The sequence below is a fragment of the Sander lucioperca genome, chromosome 21 (genome assembly GCF_008315115.2).
Source record: "Sander lucioperca isolate FBNREF2018 chromosome 21, SLUC_FBN_1.2, whole genome shotgun sequence".
NCBI classification, from domain to species: Eukaryota; Metazoa; Chordata; class Actinopteri; order Perciformes; family Percidae; genus Sander; species Sander lucioperca.
Window position 1 is genome coordinate 26,626,497 of NC_050193.1, and position 18,853 is coordinate 26,645,349.

Consider the following 18,853-nt stretch of genomic DNA (forward strand, 5'->3'; position numbering starts at 1 on the left):
ATCTTGTATTTAAAAAATACAGATCTTTGGATGACTAAAAATATCTCAGAAATAATGATATACACTGATCTTATTTCTAAGCCCACTCAGAAGTTTCATCTCATGTCTGTTTAATGAGATGTTCACATAAAAGTAAAAAGGTAAAAACTAAAGTCAAATCTTCGCTTACATCCCTGTTTATAGAGGAATGAAAAATACATCCATTATATGTAATATGACAACTTAGACACTCCATTCCTTCTTTGAATAACTTTTTCTTTAAATATTCACATACACATTGTATGCATTTTTATCATCTTGTAAAATAAAGAAAAAACATTTCAATTAAAAAAAAATGTTATACTGCACCTCACTCTCTACTTAATTTGTTTTAAATACATAAATTATAGACGGTGACTGTTTCATTCATTCTGGAATCACTTTATCTTCATTATTGCTATTGTTGCTCTTTAATCAAATAATTAATTGCTATTTCTTTTAAACAGCTGAAGGCACTTAGGGCTTTCTGTTACTTTGAGTAGGGTCGTGGTTGTTTCTGGCTCAGTCACAGATTCTACATGTCATCCAGACTTTCAATAGCTTCTTGTTTACTGTGTTTTCTCCACTCACTGGGAATTTCTCCTCTTCCCTGGAATTTTAATTTATAGTGATCTTCCAGTTGTTTTTGAAATCGACAGACAAACCATTTCCAGTATGTCAGCTTAGACTCATCAGCAGTAATCTGCCATGTAGCATACTTCTCCCCAGCACTTTGATACTCTTTGTGGGAAGGAAGGAAGGTAGGAAGGAATACTCCGATTTGAATGTCGATCAGGGTAAAAACTTCCATCACTTGCAACATTTGTTGTGCAGAAATGTCGTTTAGGTATGAGGATGTGTTGGAAAACAAGTATCATTATGAATTTTGGCAGAGTTGTTGTGTTGGCTCACTCACAGATTGAACATTTTATCCAGACTTTTAATAGCTTCTTTCTTAGAGTGTGTTTTCCACTCACTGGGAATTTCACCTTGGTCCTGGAATTTTAATCCATAGTGATCTTCCAGTTTCTTCTGAAATCGGCACACAAACCATGTCCAATATTTTAGCTTAGACTCATCCGGGGTGATTCTCCAGTTAGCATACCGTGGGCCAGCAGTTCGGTACTGTTTAAAGGGAATGAGCTCTTCTGAATCTCCATCAGGGTAAAAACTTCCATCACACGCAACATCTGTTGTGCAGAAATCAACACTCAGTATCTCTGTGTTTCTGAAGTGAAAACCATTGACTGCAGCAGATCGATGAAAGGGCACGCTGTGGTCATCAGGACTGTGATCTTTCAATGTGTTGGTACAAACAGCTGCACAGAATGGACACGTTACCCAGCAACAGTTACACAGCTGATCAATGAGGATTTGATCAGGCTTCATCCTGAATTCCTCCATCTTATCCAGTGAGAGGCTGCTCACTTCCTCTATGACAGATACAAGGCCTTTCTCTGTCTCTTCTTTAAGAAAGTCAAAATTGTTTATGTCACTGAAGTTTTGACAACAGAAGGTGTTGAATGTTAGCTGATCTTTTAAAGAACTGGAAAATTCCTTCACCCACATGTCTGGGTCTCCTCTTTGTTTTTTGACTTTCTCTGTAGCAGTAAATAAAGCTCGACTCAGAAGGTTTTTGATGTCTTCAACATTTTTCTTGAGTATATTCCGTGCTTTAACTTTATTGTCTTTGAAGATGTATTTCTTTACTTCATCTTTTATAAAGGCCTCTGCTTGGTTCCTTGGGTGTCTGATGTAGGTGATAAAACCATCAAAGTCTTCTTTCTCAGCCAGTGACTTCAACAAATGTTTCTCCAAGTTCAGCCTGTTCCCACTGAATGCTGGGAAAGTGCACTTCATCTCTCCAGCAAGATCAATGGCAGTCTTGTTACAGACAGCCTCAACAGTGGAAACCTTCAGTTTTTCACACATCAGTTCTCCAAGTACAACAGCAGATGAGTTTCCTTTGCAGAAGCTTCTGAAAATGTTGTAATATTGTATTTTCTTGCTTTCTACGTAACTGAGTGCATCATTGTTTCCTTTAAATTTCTTGTGGGACTCTGAAAGCCAACTCTCTGCTCTGTGAAACACATACAATATGAGATCAACTGTAAACTCTTTCTTTAGAGCATAGTTCCTCTTTGATTCAAATTCTGTCACTTTTTCTTTTACATTGTTGGCCACTTCTTGCAAGTAAGTTGGACTGTAGCCTCTTGCAGCTACAGGCTTCTTCTTAATTATGTCTATGGTCTGTTGTTCAACATCATCAATGAGGGATCTGATCAGTTGCTGTTCTTCATATGAGAGAAATCTCCCTGATGTATGTTTTTCAACTTGTGGTGTTGACACAGTTCCAAATATTTTTTTAAGAGACAGCCAGGCAGTTGACAATGAATAACTTCCTTGCCCTTTTTTGTTCTTTTTTTTCCTGTCATCTCCTTGTGATTGGTGGCTTGTATCACAGAGCTCTCTGTGCTTTGTGATGGTTACATAATGCTCATAATCACCAACCTCTGATATTTTTGTGTATCTGCCACTGCTTTTGGATTCCTCTATAAGAGACCATTCAAAACCAAGCTCCTGAATGATCTTTGACTGATCTTCCGCATAGTTGATGTCCTCAATAGGTTTTATATCTGCAGTTAGTTCCCTAACCCAGCCACTCCAGACAGAGGTGAAGTGCTTCTTGAGTTCCTCTTCATCTTTTGCCTTGTCCTTTAACTGATGAGCGAGCTCTTTGCTCTTTTGTAGCAGCTTGTTCTCAAACTCTGTCTTCTTATCATCCAGCTTTTTACGAGCATTCTTCTGCTGGATGACTTCATCCAGTTTTCTTTTAACTCCTCTCACTTGTTCATCATGAAACTCCTTGATTTTGTTTTCAAATTGTCCTCGCCACTGAACCAACATTTCTTTGTCTCTGTCATCATCAAAGTATGTTGTCATTGCTTTTTTAATTTCTCCATAGGCTTTGCTCATTTCTTTATGAAGAAAATTGAGCTCGACCTTGTCAAGTTTTCCGTTTTCAATTGTAGTATAAAGCCCGTTCTCAATAGTCAACATGTTGCTCCTCAGGGCCCAGGTCCAGTTCCCATACTTGACCTCAAGTTTTCTGTACACTGCAATTTCAAGTGTGTTTTTGAAACTGAAAACAAAGTTTTCGTTCATCAGGGCGTTCCACAGGTCATGAATTTTGCTTTTGAATTGTGAAAGAGTAATCCCATCAGACTGTGAAGCTTTAGAGAGGATGAAGGTCTTCAGCTCTTGGATGCTCTCACTGTAACCTGGATTTGGAGGAGCCATAGGTGGACTTCCCTCCCATAGTTGGGCAAAGTATTTCACATCTTTCTGCACATCAAAAGCAATGACGTCACTGAAGCACTCAGCATCACAGACCTCTTCTTTGGCTGCTAGTTTGGCCATCTGGTCCAGTTTTTCTTGCAGCCGTCTCTTTCCATCCATGTTTTTCTCTGCAGCTGCAATATCTGTAACATTCTGGTGAACAAACACACAACTTGGAGAAAGTTTAACTTTCTTCATCCTCATGAACGCCTGAACAACAATCTGCAGAACATCTTGCATCTCAGCTGGATTCTCTCCAAAGATGTTGATCAGTGTCATGTTTCCCAGACCAACAACAAATGTTGCCAGTTCATTGTCGTGGTGAAGAGTGGCGTTACCTTCCAACTCAAGAGCACGCAGTCCTTCAGTGTCCACCACTAGAACATAGTCAAACTGAAAGTCTTTCTTCATCTCCTCTGACACTTTGACCAGCTGCATGAAGGCACCCTTGGTGCACCTGCCAGCACTCACTGCAAACTGTAACCCAAACATGGCATTCATCATTGTTGATTTTCCACTGCTTTGTACGCCTAGAACAGACAAAACAAAAACTCTCTTGTCGCCCAGTTTCTTGATGACTTCATCTAAAAGACTAGAGATCCAAGTCAAAGGCACATGACCTGCATCACCATCCATCAGCTCCATTGGGTGTCCTGATATCATCAGCTCTGCAGCCAGCTCAGGGTATTTAGACCAGTCAGGCTGTCCCCTCTTTGTTTGTTTCTGCAGAGATGCATGTGCTTCATAGATCTGTCCCATTTCTCTAAAGATGTGCTCCAAGCCAAAAGTTGCTGACTGTAGTTTTGTTGATATTTGATCAAGCTCAGTTTGCTTTCTTCTTAACAGATCAGATTTGTCATGCTTCTTCTTCAAAGCCAAGACCTCAGACCACTTTTCATCATAGCTTTGGAGAATTGAAGTGAGATCATTTGTGGGGAGGGCATCTATTAAGATCTGAGTCCACTTCAGAAAATACTTCTTGTCTGTTGATGGCAAAGATGAGAGGCTTTCAATGAACAACTTCATCAGTTCATTACAGGAAGCAGTGCATTGATCCTGTCGTATTTGCATCATTTCCTGTTGCTTTTGACATTTCTCCTTCTCAATGTGTCCTTTGAGGTGATACAGTTCTTTGTTTGTTCTGCTCCACTTATGCCACAGTTGGCCTTGACAAGGGAGAAATGCATCTTTGATCTTTGAAAATTCCATCACCTGAAGCAACTTCACAATTTTCATTGCATCAGATTTCCCTTTTTGGCAGACTTTGTCATCTTCATCCACTCTGATTCCAGAGACCTCAGTCATGGTTTCAAGCTGGAAGGATGAATGTGGTCCAGACAAGATTCTTCCAATGACTTGTTTCAGCTCTTCAGAAACATCTGACTGGCTTCTGTCCTTTAGTCCAATTTTGTAGTTTCCACCTTTCATCTGAACTGCACCACAATTATTATCAGCAATAAGAATAATGAGAGGCTTCGGAGACCTGTAAAGGTCTGAGATAACTGCAGAACTTGTGTCACCTTTTTCCAGAGTTGGTACAAGAACGACATTGACTGAAGATTTTTCCGTCAGTATGTCACGCTGTTTTTCAAATGACAGAGCATCACCATGAAGATTACAGAAGGCAATGCAGTCAGTGAAGGTATCATTGGGTTTTCCAGCAGGGCAGTACCAGGCAATCTCTGCCACACCATCCATCAGATGACGAGACTTGGTGCTACCTGGACAGTTTCTGTTGAAGAAGGTGTTGTGACGGTCGTTGATCAAAGTGTTCATCAGCTGAGATTTAGACAGAGATAGTGAACCCAGGCGGAGAAATGACACCATGGCTGTCTCAGCTTTGCAGATGGGCAAACTCTTCATGGTGACAATGTTTGAATTATCTTTGAATTCAGTTATCTTCCAGCTTTTTCTTATTTGTCTGAATGTCCACAGAGGACAGTCAATATCCATTGTGACTGGGTCAGGAACAAGCAACGGTAAGGCATACTGACATTGTGATAGCTTTGTAATCATGTTCTGCTTAAAAAAGCTGTCTGAGCAGTGAAATACTGCCATTTGAACATCCATTGGATGTACATGAGTCTGTTTTGATTGATTAGAGTATACATTTGTGCTATAGAGAGCATCTAAGACATCATCGTCTGTCTCAACAGTCTCAAACTCTCGATCAGGCTTTAAATGGATCACCTCAGGACTGTCTTGTCTTACAGGAATATATCTGGCTCTGTAGTCTAACATCATCAACCTCTGAAGAAAAGTATGAGCTAGATCTTTCTCAGATGTGTCATGGTCCTGTTTTACAGGTGGACCTATTTTAAGAAAATCTGCTGGTGTCAACTTCTGTTGATATTTGTCTTGAAGGTGAAGTCTGCTAAGCAGTGTTTGATATTGTTTCTTTCTGTCGATCTCTTCAGACATCTTCACTGACTTCTGTAAATAAGCAAATAAACATGTCGTAACCGTCAAAATTGTGCCTTTAAGGCATACTGTGGACTGTACCCCCCGAATTTCTTGAGTGAGTAGGGTGACGAGCATTTTGGAAATAGTAGCTCATCTGGTTAGATCATTTGAGATTAACAACGTTTTCAATAATAATAACGCAAAATATCAATAACAAAGTGGTGCACCCACTGCTGAAAATAAGTACATCAACATGTACTGTATGCAAAAACATTAATATACAATACAGTTGGATATGAAGTCAAAAGTCCTTAAAATCTTGTGAATTACATATCCTTACCTCCTTGTTTCCACTTGTATCTATATCTGAGGTACCTGCAGAAAAATGATAAACTGCATTATAAAGGGGTCAGAGCAAATTTTTTATAATAATGTTAACTGTGAACAATTTTTTATTTTATAAGCCTTACTACTTCTGTTTTTTACTTTCTCATGTTATTGTACTATTAAAGTATTTATTAAAATGTTACCTTCATCAGTTGTTGCATATATTACAGCCTTGATTTCAGATTCTCCTCCTACTGTTGTGTTGAAATTCTTTGATTGTTTAACATCACCAGGTTTATTCACTGGATCCTGCTAAGAAAATAAATAATTTCATTTAACATTAGTTAACCAGTTTAGAACCATTTAGATTAAGAACATGAAGATCAAAAATACACACTGGTATACAAATTTAGACTACAACAAAACCAAGAATAAAATTAAAGGTAAAATTAAATGTACCGTTTCAATCTTCGTCTGTGAAGAACTGTTTAGTCAGGTGTGGGACTTCAAATATAATCTGACTAACCTTACAACATAGAGTTAGTTTTAAACAAATTTTGCTGCAACAAATATCCCAGATTCCTTTTTTCCCAACAGTCTGAGAGGTTGGACTTGTGTCCTTCACTGCGTCACTCTCCTCCATCGACCCCTCAGTCATCTTACTGCTGCTTTCATTGCTGACATCTTTAACTTCATCAGCCTCTCCTGTTGAAGGGTCAAAGCCAGCAAATATCACATTAGCTTAATTAGTTAGTTCCCTATTTTATTGACACTGTTCGAATTTAAATAGGGTGGTACTGTTAAAATCTGTTACTGTAAAATTATTATTATTATTATTATTATTTTAAATGTACCTCTCTCATTGTTTGCAGATGATACAGATGTGATTTCAGACTCTCCTCCTGTGTTGTCATCATTCTTCTCTGAGTGTTCACCTTCACCAGGTTCATTCACTGGATCACACTAAGAAAACACATCATTTCATTTAACCTTTAGTTCACCTGGTTAGAGCATCTGAGATTAAGAATGTCTTCATTAGTAAGTGAGACAAGAAAACAGCAACAACACTTAAATCAATATCACACAGTGATGCACCAATTCAGTAAAAAAATGAAAAGTTAAAATTATATGCACAGTTTTAATCTTCACCTGTGAATAACTGTTTTTTCAGGTGTGAGACTTCAAATCTGATCTGACTAACCTCAGAAAATAGAACACGATCAGAATCAGAATTTACTTTATTTGTTAATCACAAAAAATAATTTACTTCATTATCATTGTAAGTAAACCTTTTTCATTGGTCGCAGAACAGTTGATTTCAGACTCTTCTACTGTTGTACTTTCATCAATCTTCGAGTGTTCAGCCTCACTATGTTCTTTCACTGGATCATACTAGGAAAACAGGTGATTTTCATATAATCTTTAGTTCACCAATTGCAATTAAAATTCTAGTCTATTTTAGTTGTGACCGGGCCAATAAGCATCAAGATAAACACAAATGAAGATCAACAAGACACAGTGACACACCAATTCACTAAACAATATCAAATAAATAAATTATTCATTGCATTCTCACATTTCTCAGTGTTATCCACATGGAACAATCAACTGCTCATATAAATGGGGCTACCATTTGTTCAGTATTGTAACATCATTTTCAAATAGATTAATATTCTATTGTGGGGAATGTGATGTAATTATTTATGTAACGGTATCTGTCATCTGAATAAAGTAACATACAGTATACTGTACTTTTCACAGCTAAAAACCTGAACACTGACACTAGTGCTGCCAGTTGACCTTTAGATTGTGGCTGCACTCAATGGCCCTCATTTATCAACCTAACATTGAAACCAGCGCAGATATGAGCGCAGAAATCATCTTACGACAGGCTTCACGTGTGATTCATGAAACGTTCATATCACACCAATCAGAGCGTAAGAATGGTCGTACATTGATAAATGCAGCGGCTGGAAACGATCGTAATTTAAATATCACGCCCCTATATATTCTGGGTTTTGAGGCCTCGCCCCTACAATTTACGACATGGTGAGACGTAATCCGGCTGAGAAGCGGCACTTTTCAGAGGTGGAGATTGAAACCCTGATATCTCAGGTTTATTGGCACTAACGTGTGTACTATTTGGCAGCCTGAAAACTGTTATTAAAGGCTGGAGAAAGAATGCGGAATAGAAAGAGATCACTGATGCGGTCAACAGTGTTGCTGTAGTAAATCGGACTCCAGCTGAAGTTTATTTAATGTACATCCTTGACATATGTATGCTATAGTCCTAATAGTAATAAACAGGCTTATATTGCAATCTCTTAAGCCTACATGGTGTACCTATATTTAAGTAAACACAGAGTAGCGGAGTTTATGCAGTGTCTTTTATTTTTCTCGTGTTTTTTTCATGAGTCAGAGCCAGGCAACAGCTGTGAGGGAGAGTGCGTGTCCTCCGCCCTCTGTGCTGGACCACCACCCCGACCCTGTCTCCTGACAGCAGAGGGGCTGGAAAAACAAGCCGAAATAACTCGGTCAATGGCAGAAATAAATCGTTCACTTGTGGCCATTAAAACCTCAAAAGAGAAACGAACACCTGAAGAATAAATAAAAATGTTGTGCATCATGTTTCCTGTATTGAATATCATTGCCAAACATAACACTATACTTTTTAAAAGCAAGGAATCATATCCTGTCTCCTTCGTGTTAAGGTTGGTTACTTAACCACAAGAAGGGTACACTCTTTTTACTGTTTCACCCCACTGGGTTATAAACTTTAATAAACTTTGGCGTGTACGGTACATTCTGCTCGGTCCGGTTACACAGGTGGTGTCACTACAAAACATGTCCGTGCGGCCCACAGAACTAAAACTAAAACTGACAGTTATCAGGACAAGTTGTACTACTTGGAGCAGTATACCAGTGGGGAGCCGCAGGAGCTTGTTCGTAGCTGTGAGCATATGTCACCTGACAGAGGCTACCGTGAGGCCAGAAAGTTACTCCAGAGGCAATATGGTGATGAGTTGAAGATAGCAAATGCTTACATGGATAAAGCTTCGAAATGGCCTCAGATTAAACCAGAAGATGGTAAAGCAATGAGCACATATGCTCTTTTCCTGATTGGTTGTAGGAATACGATGAATGACATTGAATTCATGGAAGAAATGGATAACCCTACTAATATACAAGTTGTTATTTCAAAGCTTCCCTATAGGAGAAGAGAGAGGTGGAGAACACCTGCATTTGAGGTCCGTGAGGTAGGAAGAGGACGAGCAAGGTTTTCTCACCTAGTCGACTTCATTGATCGGCAAGCCAAAGTAGCTTTGGATCCTCTTTTTGGAGATGTTATAGAAGGTTCGCAAACCACCAAAGGTAAAGAAAAGGAGACAAAAGAGAAAAATCTAAGGAAGACCGGACGAAGAGAAAGCACATTTACTACAGGTGTACAGGACACAACCATGGAGGCAACAGCAAGGAAAAACAGCCCTGTAAAAGGTGTTGTAACAGCCTTTCACAAACCCTGCCTATTTTGCCAGAAGAATCATGCTCTTTCGGTCTGCAATAAAATTAAAGAGCTGACAAACATGGAATGGATAGACTTCCTGAAATCTAGAGGCCTGTGTTTTGGATGCCTTACCTTTGGGCACCTTAGTAAAACTTGCAAAAGGAGACTCAAGTGTCAGATTGTTCCCAGTCTCATCCAGACATACTTCATGTCAAGACAGAGGATAACAGTGGTTCAGAAAAGACGGAAGAAAGCAACACTGAGAACGACATAGTTTCTAGTGCCTATGTGTCGTTGGGTCAAGAGTCATGTGGAAACACTGGGGCTGGAGAAGTGGAATGTTTGCTCGCTGTTGTACCAGTTAAGCTCAAGTCTGGGAAGAGTGAGAGATATGTGGAAACATACGCTTTTATAGATCCTGGTAGTACAGCAACATTTTTCACTGAAGACATTCAGAGGAAACTAAATCTCAAAGGAAAGAGCACCCAGTTCCTTCTTGACACAATGGCTCAAGACAACTCTGATAATCACAAGTTAATGAAGAGTGTTGTCCTCTCAGATCTTGAGGTGTGTGGTCTTGAAGAAAACACGTACATTGAACTCCCAAGGGTGTTTACACACAGCCACATCCCAGTGAAAAAAGACAACATACTGCAACAGGAAGATATTGCACAATGGCAGTATCTGAAAGAAGTACGCCTGCCACACATTAAAGCAGAAGTGGGAATGCTTATCGGTGCCAACGTTCCAAACGCCATTGAGCCATGGCAAGTCATAAATAGTGATGGAAAGGGGCCATACGCAGTTAAGACCGCCCTGGGACGGGTGATCAATGGACCTCTCAGAAGAGACGACGGCCCAAACACAGACAGTGGTAAGCTGCACAGCTACACAGCTAATCGCATTCAAGTGAGTGAAACAGAAGAACTGTTAGTGAAACAGTACAACACAGATTTCCCAGAACAAAGCTGTGAAGAGAAGGAAGAAATGTCCCAGGATGATCACAAGTTTATGCACTTGGTTTCAAGTTCGACGAAGTTAGTTGATGGACATTATAGTCTGAGGTTACCCATGAGAAATGAGAACACCAAGATGCCAAATAATCGCTGCATGGCTCAGCAGCGGGCTGACAATCTCAAGAAGAAGCTAAAGAGAAACCCAGACTTCCATAAAGACATTGCAGGAATCCGTCTTCTGGACTGATACGGTGCTCAGATATCTTTCAAATGAAAGCACCGGCTTCAAAACCTTTGTAGCAAACAGAGTCACTACAATAAGGGATCATTCTCATCCTACCCAGTGGCGCTATGTGAACTCAGAGCTAAATCCAGCGGATCAGGGCTCTCGAGGAGTCAAAGTGAGGAAGTTCCTGCAGAACAAAGTCTGGATACATGGTCCAGATTTCTTGCTGGAACCTGAAAGTGAGTGGACAAAACAACTGGATAAAAAATGTTTGACCACAGGAGAAGACCCAGAAATCAAAACATGTGCTCGAGTGATCATGACCGACACACAAGAGAACTATGACACAATCAACAAGCTTTCTGCTTACTACTCGACATGGCAACGACTAAAAAGGGCTGTTGCATGGTTTCTCAGACTAAAAGGGACACTAATGCGACTGAAAAACAAGAGAAAGGAGCTTGAAACAACAGTCAGTCAGTCTGATAACAGTCTTGAAAACCAGAACAAGCTCATTGCACAGAACATGAAGAAGTTCAAATCAACATTTCAGCAGCATCCGTTGTCACTTGAGTTAGTACGGATAAGTCAGAAACAAGACTACACGGAAGAAATCTGTGCTCTAAGTAAACATGCTCCAATCAAGAAAAAGATCCAGATCTACAAACTTAACCCAATGTTGCAAGATGGTAAACTGAGAGTTGGAGGCCGCCTTAATAAAGCTGCAATGCCACAAGAGGCTAAACATCCAGCCATCCTCTCTAAAAGTTCACCCATAGCCAGTGGTGTAGTCCAGGGTATACGCTGGTATACGGCGTATACCTACTTATTTTTTAGTCAGCATTGCGTATACCCACTTCTAAATCCCCCCTGATGCGCACCATTCAGTAATATCTGTGAGCCAGATTGCCCATTTTTTCCTCAAGGATAGTGAAGCCATGACCCACCCTCCTCTGCCTCTAATTGGCTGGTACTCGCTGCTTTTACTGATTAGATTGGTTAACTTTAGGCATGAGGACTGATGAGCCAATCAGAGGCAGAGTAGGGCGGGTCATGCCAAGGAAAATATCGCTAATACCTCAGGTGCCAGTGAAAAAAAACAAAAAAAAACTCAGGTGCCGGTGCCACTTGACTACGATAACGGCAGCAGACCAAACAACAGCTGAAGAAATAACACAAGCGGCGGTGTGCCGATCCCGGTTGATGGAAGACATAATTCTGAGGTAAGTTTTAAGGTGGTTTCCAAATGAGTCATTATTTTAAACTACTGGCAAATTGACTGCACATTTAGAGGAGAAGAGATAACACCATGTTTGCCTCATGATAAATACATTTTACATTCATCCAGGCTGCTTGTGTGACCAGTAGTAACTACAAACTGCTCCTAATCAAGTCATGATCATTTTATAATAGTGAGCAAGTAGAAATGACAGATTTTTGGGTAAACTAAATCATAGTCTTACATGTCACTGTTTCTAAAACAGGGCTTTTTTCTGGACTACTTAAAAGGTGAAAACTGAGAGTATACCCACTTCTCCAGGGACCACTACACCACTGCCCATAGCCAACCTCATACTGCAACACATCCACCAAGAAGTTTGACATTGTGGTCGCAACTATATGTTGGCAGTACTGCGAGAGAAATATTGGATCCCTCAAGCTAATTCAGCTGTAAGGAGGATTATTTCAAAGTGCATCGTGTGCAGAAGGCTCAATGCTAAGTTTGGAAGACAAAAGATGGCCGACCTGCCTGAAGACAGGCTACTACCTGATCAGCCACCCTTTACCAACGTGGGGGTTGACTTCTTCGGGCCATTTGACATTAAACGTGGAAGGAGCCTTGTTGTTGTAAGAGCTGTGCACATTGAGATTGCTCACAGCCTGGATATAGACTCCTGCATCAACGCCATACGCAGGTTTATATGCAGAAGAGGACAAGTAAAAATGATACGCTCAGACAATGGAACGAACTTTGTCGCAGCGGAAAAGGAACTGCGTAAAGCATTGGAAAACCTGGATCAGACAAAATACAGAACACCATGACAGAAAGGGTATCAAGTGTATTTTCAACACCCCGGCAGCCTCACATCAAGGTGGCGTATGGGAAAGGCAAATCCGCACTGTAAGGAAAGTATTGAACTCTGTGTTACAGCAACAGACTCTAGATGATGAAGGACTCCAAACCGTCATGTGCGAAGTTGAGGCCATCATCAATAGCAGGCCGATAACCCACTCATCAGATGACGCTAATAATGTCGAAGCCTTAACACCTAATCACCTGTTGCTTATGAGAACACGACCCAATATCCCACCAGGAGTCTTTGACAAAGACGATCAGCATGCACGGCGTCGATGGAGACAGATACAATATATAGCTAATCTCTTTTGGACTAGATGGACAAGAGAATATTTGCCATTCCTTCAGGAGAGACAAAAGTGTCTCACACCACAGAGGAACTTCGCACCAGGAGATATTGTACTGATAATGGATGAATCTGCCCCTCGCAACTCCTGGAGTATGGGTCGAGTGATAAAGACATTACCAGATTCCAGTGGTACAGTGAGACGAGTCAGTGTGCAGACTAAGACTAACATACTGGACAGACCTATAAACAAACTGTGGGATCAATAACAAAGTGGTGCACCAATCCACTAAAATAATACAAATAATAAGAAATGTAAAACAATATGCCCATTTCCAAACTTCAGCTAATTATAGGCAGTTTACTGAACACATGATGTCTATAATGATGATAACTAAGGATCTTACCTTCACCTGGATTTCAGCTGCACTCGTATCCATCTCTTCTACTGCTGCATATTGTAAGAAAAAAGCAGATTGCACAAGATTAAGGTTTTTAAAAATAACACTGATTTAGCTAACCATCTTACATTTATTATATTCGCAAATATTCTGAGTTAATTCCATTTAATTTCTGCAGGTGAATTTATCTGAGTTGGATAGACACAAACTCCCCCCTTTCATTTAAGTTTTAATACCTCAAAGAAAATCTTAGAATTTTTGTTTTTGAATTTATGTTTTTGTATGTTGGGTTATATGATATATATACACCTAACTGGACATTTTTTGGTTAGTTGTGTAACTTATGTGATGTTATGTTGGTTGTACTGTGCTATTAAGAGACTTGACAGTTGCAGGATAATGCCTATAATTTGTGTAGGGTCCTCATATTAATGAGTTAATCAGGCACCAATCGGTAGTATAGAGACACCCCAAACTATTTAGGTTATTAAAAATAAGATCACTTGTTTTTCATAATAGGTAATGTCTCAATCTTTCACAACCTGTAAGAAAACCTTATAAATCACGCTGTTCAGCTGGATTAATAACTAATAAGTTTCCCAGAAATTATTGATTTTTATTTATACAACTGGAGAATCAAGAATGGTGCATTACAACTTTTTTTAAATTATAACCCAATAGTGTTTGTATTATTTGGCCATGATTTTTACATCTATAAGTTTCAGAACAGTTACTACTACTATACTCTCACGCTCAAATATCTATTAAAATACTTTGCTGGGTTACAAATGTATTAATTTTCTTATTGTCCATGGAAACAGCATTTTACTTACGGTACCTTTGTACTTTTCCTGGATCTGTCTTTGAATAGCCATTACCTAAACCTTCTTTCAAAGGTTCAAAATCACAACTTTGATATAATAACTTTGTATTACTAATTTCATTTTTGTCACATCTTTATGAAGCAGTGTGTTATCTGTAAATGCTAACTTTATAATCTCACCTGTTTGATTTTGCTGATACACTGAGAAATCCATTCTTTCTTCTTTGTGGGATTTGTAGTCCAGCAGGTGTAGTTTCTGCCTTTTATTTTCATCACACGTCACTCCACTGTAGCAGTGGTGATCATTTTCAGAGACCATGATGTCTATTTTTTCCAGCAGAGCTATTATCTCTATTTCATCCATCATACTTCTTGTACATGTGTGGAATCTTTTTTCAACAAAACTGCTGTTTGCTCTCAGGTCTGTCAGGGCACTTTCAGAGTTTTCACCTGACTTATGAGTCACAACTGTCATTACATAATCAAGTGATCCTTTCCCAAAAGCTTTTTCTAACCACTGCAGTCCTGAACTGTAATGGTTGGTATGCCGACCATTTGGTAACAGTAAGAGAAATGCATGAATTTCCTGATTAAATGGGCATTTATCAATGTTTTGTAGACCAAGCATGTTAATGACAGAGATGTGCCGACCACACAAATCATACAGTTTGGTTGAAAACTGTTCCATGTTAGTTTGTCCGTCATGGTCAAGTAAGATGTTTTTTGATCCAATCTCAATGGAATTTGTATCACCAATTAACACAAGTGTGTTAGGTATCACTGAAAAAAAATAAACAGAATAAGATCACTATGTTACACTGCAGTAATCACTGAAACAGCATTGCAAAAGTTATAGTTTGCAGAAATGGAATGACGAAATAAAAGGTTAAATTTATTCTCATATTCACATGATTAGTTAAATATGATTTAATTCCACACATCATTTAAAACTCAACTGAAATATAACTTATACAATCAATGTTCATGTTAATCAAATGTACAATCATTGTTTTAAATAGTACCGTTCTCATTGGCTGCAGATGGAACAGATTTGGTTTCAGACTCTCCTCCTCCTCCAGCTGCTGTGTTGTCATCGTTGTCTTCCTCCATCTCATCTCTTCATCTTTACAGAGTCGTACTGTATGATGAAGCCATTGAGACAATACAACAATACAATATCACAGCAAATGCACATTTTTCTGTTTTGATCAGCAAGGCCTAAGGTGGCATTACAAATGCGTGCATGATTTTCTTTGTATTTTGTCCTAAATAATAACCATTAACCATATTGTGAGGACATTTTGGCCGGTCCTCACTATTTCAAAAAAGTACTTTTAAGGTTATGACTTGGCTTAAAGTTACTGTTAGAATTATGTTTTATGATATGGTTATGTTAAAGGTTGGGGTTAAACATTTAGCTGAGATGGTTAAGGTTAGGAAGAGAATCCAAAGTTATACAGCACACTGGACATTGATTTATTTTTAGCCATGAAAACGTGTTCGGCACAGGTTCAGCCATTCCCCCTCAGTGGCTTATTTAGATTATATTAAGTCACTACAGATATGACTACATTATTTTTACCATGTGTGCAAATATAAATACTATGTGAAGATGCGTGCGTGTGTGTTTATGCGTGTGGTTCGCTGTGTGTGGTGTATTTGGAAAGCTGCAGTGGAATTTTGAAAGCTGCAGTAATGATTTTGTAAACCCCAGCTTGTTGGCTGGTATTTGAAATGTGTTCAGTAGGCTAATCAGAGTTTTATGGTGCTGTTGTGTATCGGCAATAGTGCATAAAAACACCAATCTATCTCCCTCTTGTTCGCTTGCTTAGTAAACCGCTGCAGTCATGGGTGCATATTTGCGCACTGAACGCTAAACATGGGTTACTTCAGAGCTACAGCTGCTACAAGAGTTCATGTTTATTTAAAAGGTGAAAATGAAGCTTACGGGAAATTCTATCTTGAAGCTTCCTCTATTATTTACATGATCTCTCTCTTCCTTATCCTGCTTCCAACTCCAACAGTTGACTGATGCAGATCGATGCAAGCCTCCTCCAACCCGTCCACCTCTAGTTTCATCAAAACCAGCACCCATGAGGTGCTCTTACCCCCTTCATTAACACCACCAGTGCCTAGACTCCAACTGAGATATTCCTGTACAGCTCAGGATACCCCCCTAAATCAATGATGTCACTATGGGATCTAATTGCCAAAGACTCCTCTCATATTTATTCACCTTTCCTGTTGTGCAATGTCAAACAATGTTTGATATTAAGTCTTTCCTGATTGAACTTAAGTTGCTTGAGAAGAGCTACACACAAAATCAATACAATCAATATATACTGTACATACTTGTTGTTTAAACTCACCTTTTATTATGTCTCATTAGCTCTGCCTGGTCTGTGTAGATGTGGCTGCCTAGTCAGAAATCTTTCCTGTCCTATCCCTAGATATAGAGAGAGACTAGAGGCTTGTTTAATTCTCGGTCTGCCTCTCACAAACCCCTCCCACCTCTCTGATCAAATCTGATATGATAGGTATAAGGAGCAGATAACCTCTGCATGCACATGACTTTTAAATCATTAATAACAAATGTCAAAATTGAAAGTATGACTACTGTAACTCATGATTTACTCTAAACCATGTGATTTCAAGGAAAACTATTTATAGGTTTAGGCGGGCTGAGGGTGTTTCTGGATTTATCCAACAACAGTCCAGCACAAACCACTGTCAACACTGAACACTTGTAACCAAACATAATAGACTCTGTTAAAGCATGTTTATTTACAGAAGACAGCTCTATCTAGTGATATTCTGCATGCATGTTAGTTTTAAATTAGTAACAAAAAAGAAAAAGTAAGAGAGCTCTTTTCCTCCAAAACCTTGTAAATGTAGAAGAAAACAATGAGTTTACATGGACATGTATAACCTGCTTATGAGGTTTATCTCGGTTATGATCATATTGTTTGTTATGTTGTTTACCAAAACAGTGACAGGAAATATTAAACTCCTTACATTTACTCCTACTTCACAACTGTGTTTCTTCATCACTCCAGAAGTTAGACTCTTCCACTGTCGCCACTGTTTGTATTTCTGTTACATCACTTGGTTGAAGCCACGCCTGCACATGTAGTGTCTTGCTTGTCCACGTAGTCGGGATCACAGCCATTTTCTCTTTTTCTGTCTTATTGTCTTTTAGTTATTTACACAATAACCTTGCATATTTTCTTTAATTTACAGCAATACACCTTTTCATTCACTTGAGTGGCTTTAAACTTTTTTCCCAACTAAGGACATGAAAACAAACTGCCACCCTCTAGATGACTAATGACAATGTGAACAAATGGATATAATATCATGCAAATAAGTGGTGATCTGTGTCATTCAGTACACAAGGCGGAGCAATAGTTTTCCAAAGCCAGTACACAACAAAATGATTCCTTCACTACTGTTGATATTTGGCCCAAGAAAAACTTCTCTTATTCACAAAGACTAGGTTAAAACCTATGCTGGACAGTGTATGGTCAATGTGCTAATTTGTGGCCAAATTAATAATGATGAGAACAGACTTGGAGATAATGAGTCATTACATAATAATTAGTTCATTAATATCTGTGACTAGACATACTGACCCCTTCTTCATGAATAATATAATTAACTAATTAACTATTAATCAGTCATTGAGCAGCACAAAACTAGTAACAACTCTAATAACTCATTCCTTTATTACAATTATTGACTAGTAATTACTCATTACTTTATCATGAGTAGGGTTGGGTACCGACATCGGTGCTAATACGGCACCGGTGCCTTAACAACCGGTATCTACCGGACAGAATAGTAACGTGGATTTCGGTGCCTCATTTCGGTGCCACTGAAATGCCAGCGCTGCCCTCTGATGCTCGGAAATGGACGTTAGAGGCAACTGAAACATCGCTGCATGTGATGCTAGTTAGCATAATACACTTGGCAGCAGGTAACGTTAGCCTACCGTTAGCTAGCAGCTGGATTAAACCATGGATGTATTAAGAGAACGCTTAAAATCCTGACTGACTGAGTTAACTCGGTGCGACTGTATTTCACTGTAGAGGATTCCAACTAAGGCATGGATACCCGACCCGAGCCCGACGGGTCCCGACGGTACCCGACGGGCCGGGCCGGGTTCGGACAGATATTTAGAAATAATGGTCGGGTTCGGGTCGGGCTCGGTCACATCAACGCGATAAGGCATTTGTTGTAAAATGGTGCTGCGGCTCCTTTAAGAGAGCTCAGTGTGTGTGTAAAGTGGGCAGAAGAGAGATAGAGAAAGAGGAAGCAGACGTGTAGATGCGACCGGAGCATAGGACCGGAGCAGAGTTGGTGGAATAAGTTTTAAGTTTTGTACACAGTGTGTGCGGTGTGCGAGATAAACCCCAGACTGAAAGCCAAGTTCATTCATCTGCTCACCAGAAATGGGATTTTAACCCTGGAGGTAACGAGTCACCCCTGGTTT

The 18,853-nt window shown here is 39.4% G+C and overlaps 1 protein-coding gene across 1 annotated transcript; it reads right to left on the bottom strand.

Moving 5' to 3' along the window:
* Positions 1–784: 784 nt before the first annotated feature.
* LOC116065355 (interferon-induced very large GTPase 1-like) lies at positions 785–16,800 on the bottom strand. The gene is made up of 5 exons (XM_035996472.1): positions 16,731–16,800; positions 15,384–15,499; positions 14,542–15,141; positions 6,101–6,135; positions 785–5,790 (listed from the first exon to the last, which is right to left on the bottom strand). The coding sequence occupies exons 2-5, from the start codon at positions 15,469–15,471 to the stop codon at positions 931–933; spliced, it is 5,583 nt and encodes a 1,860-aa protein (XP_035852365.1). The 5' UTR covers positions 15,472–15,499; positions 16,731–16,800; the 3' UTR covers positions 785–930.
* Positions 16,801–18,853: the final 2,053 nt, after the last annotated feature.

Bases quoted from the DNA above. Each gene is read 5' to 3' on its own strand.
- LOC116065355 (XM_035996472.1), bottom strand. From the start codon at position 15,471: ATGGAGGAAGACAACGATGACAACACAGCAGCTGGAGGAGGAGGAGAG. The intron at 15,142-15,383 runs GTACTATTTAAA...ATTTTTTTTCAG, and splicing joins ATCTGCAGCCAATGAGAACG to TGATACCTAACACACTTGTG. The intron at 6,136-14,541 runs GTGAGATTATAA...ATTTTTCTGCAG, and splicing joins GTATCAGCAAAATCAAACAG to GTACCTCAGATATAGATACA.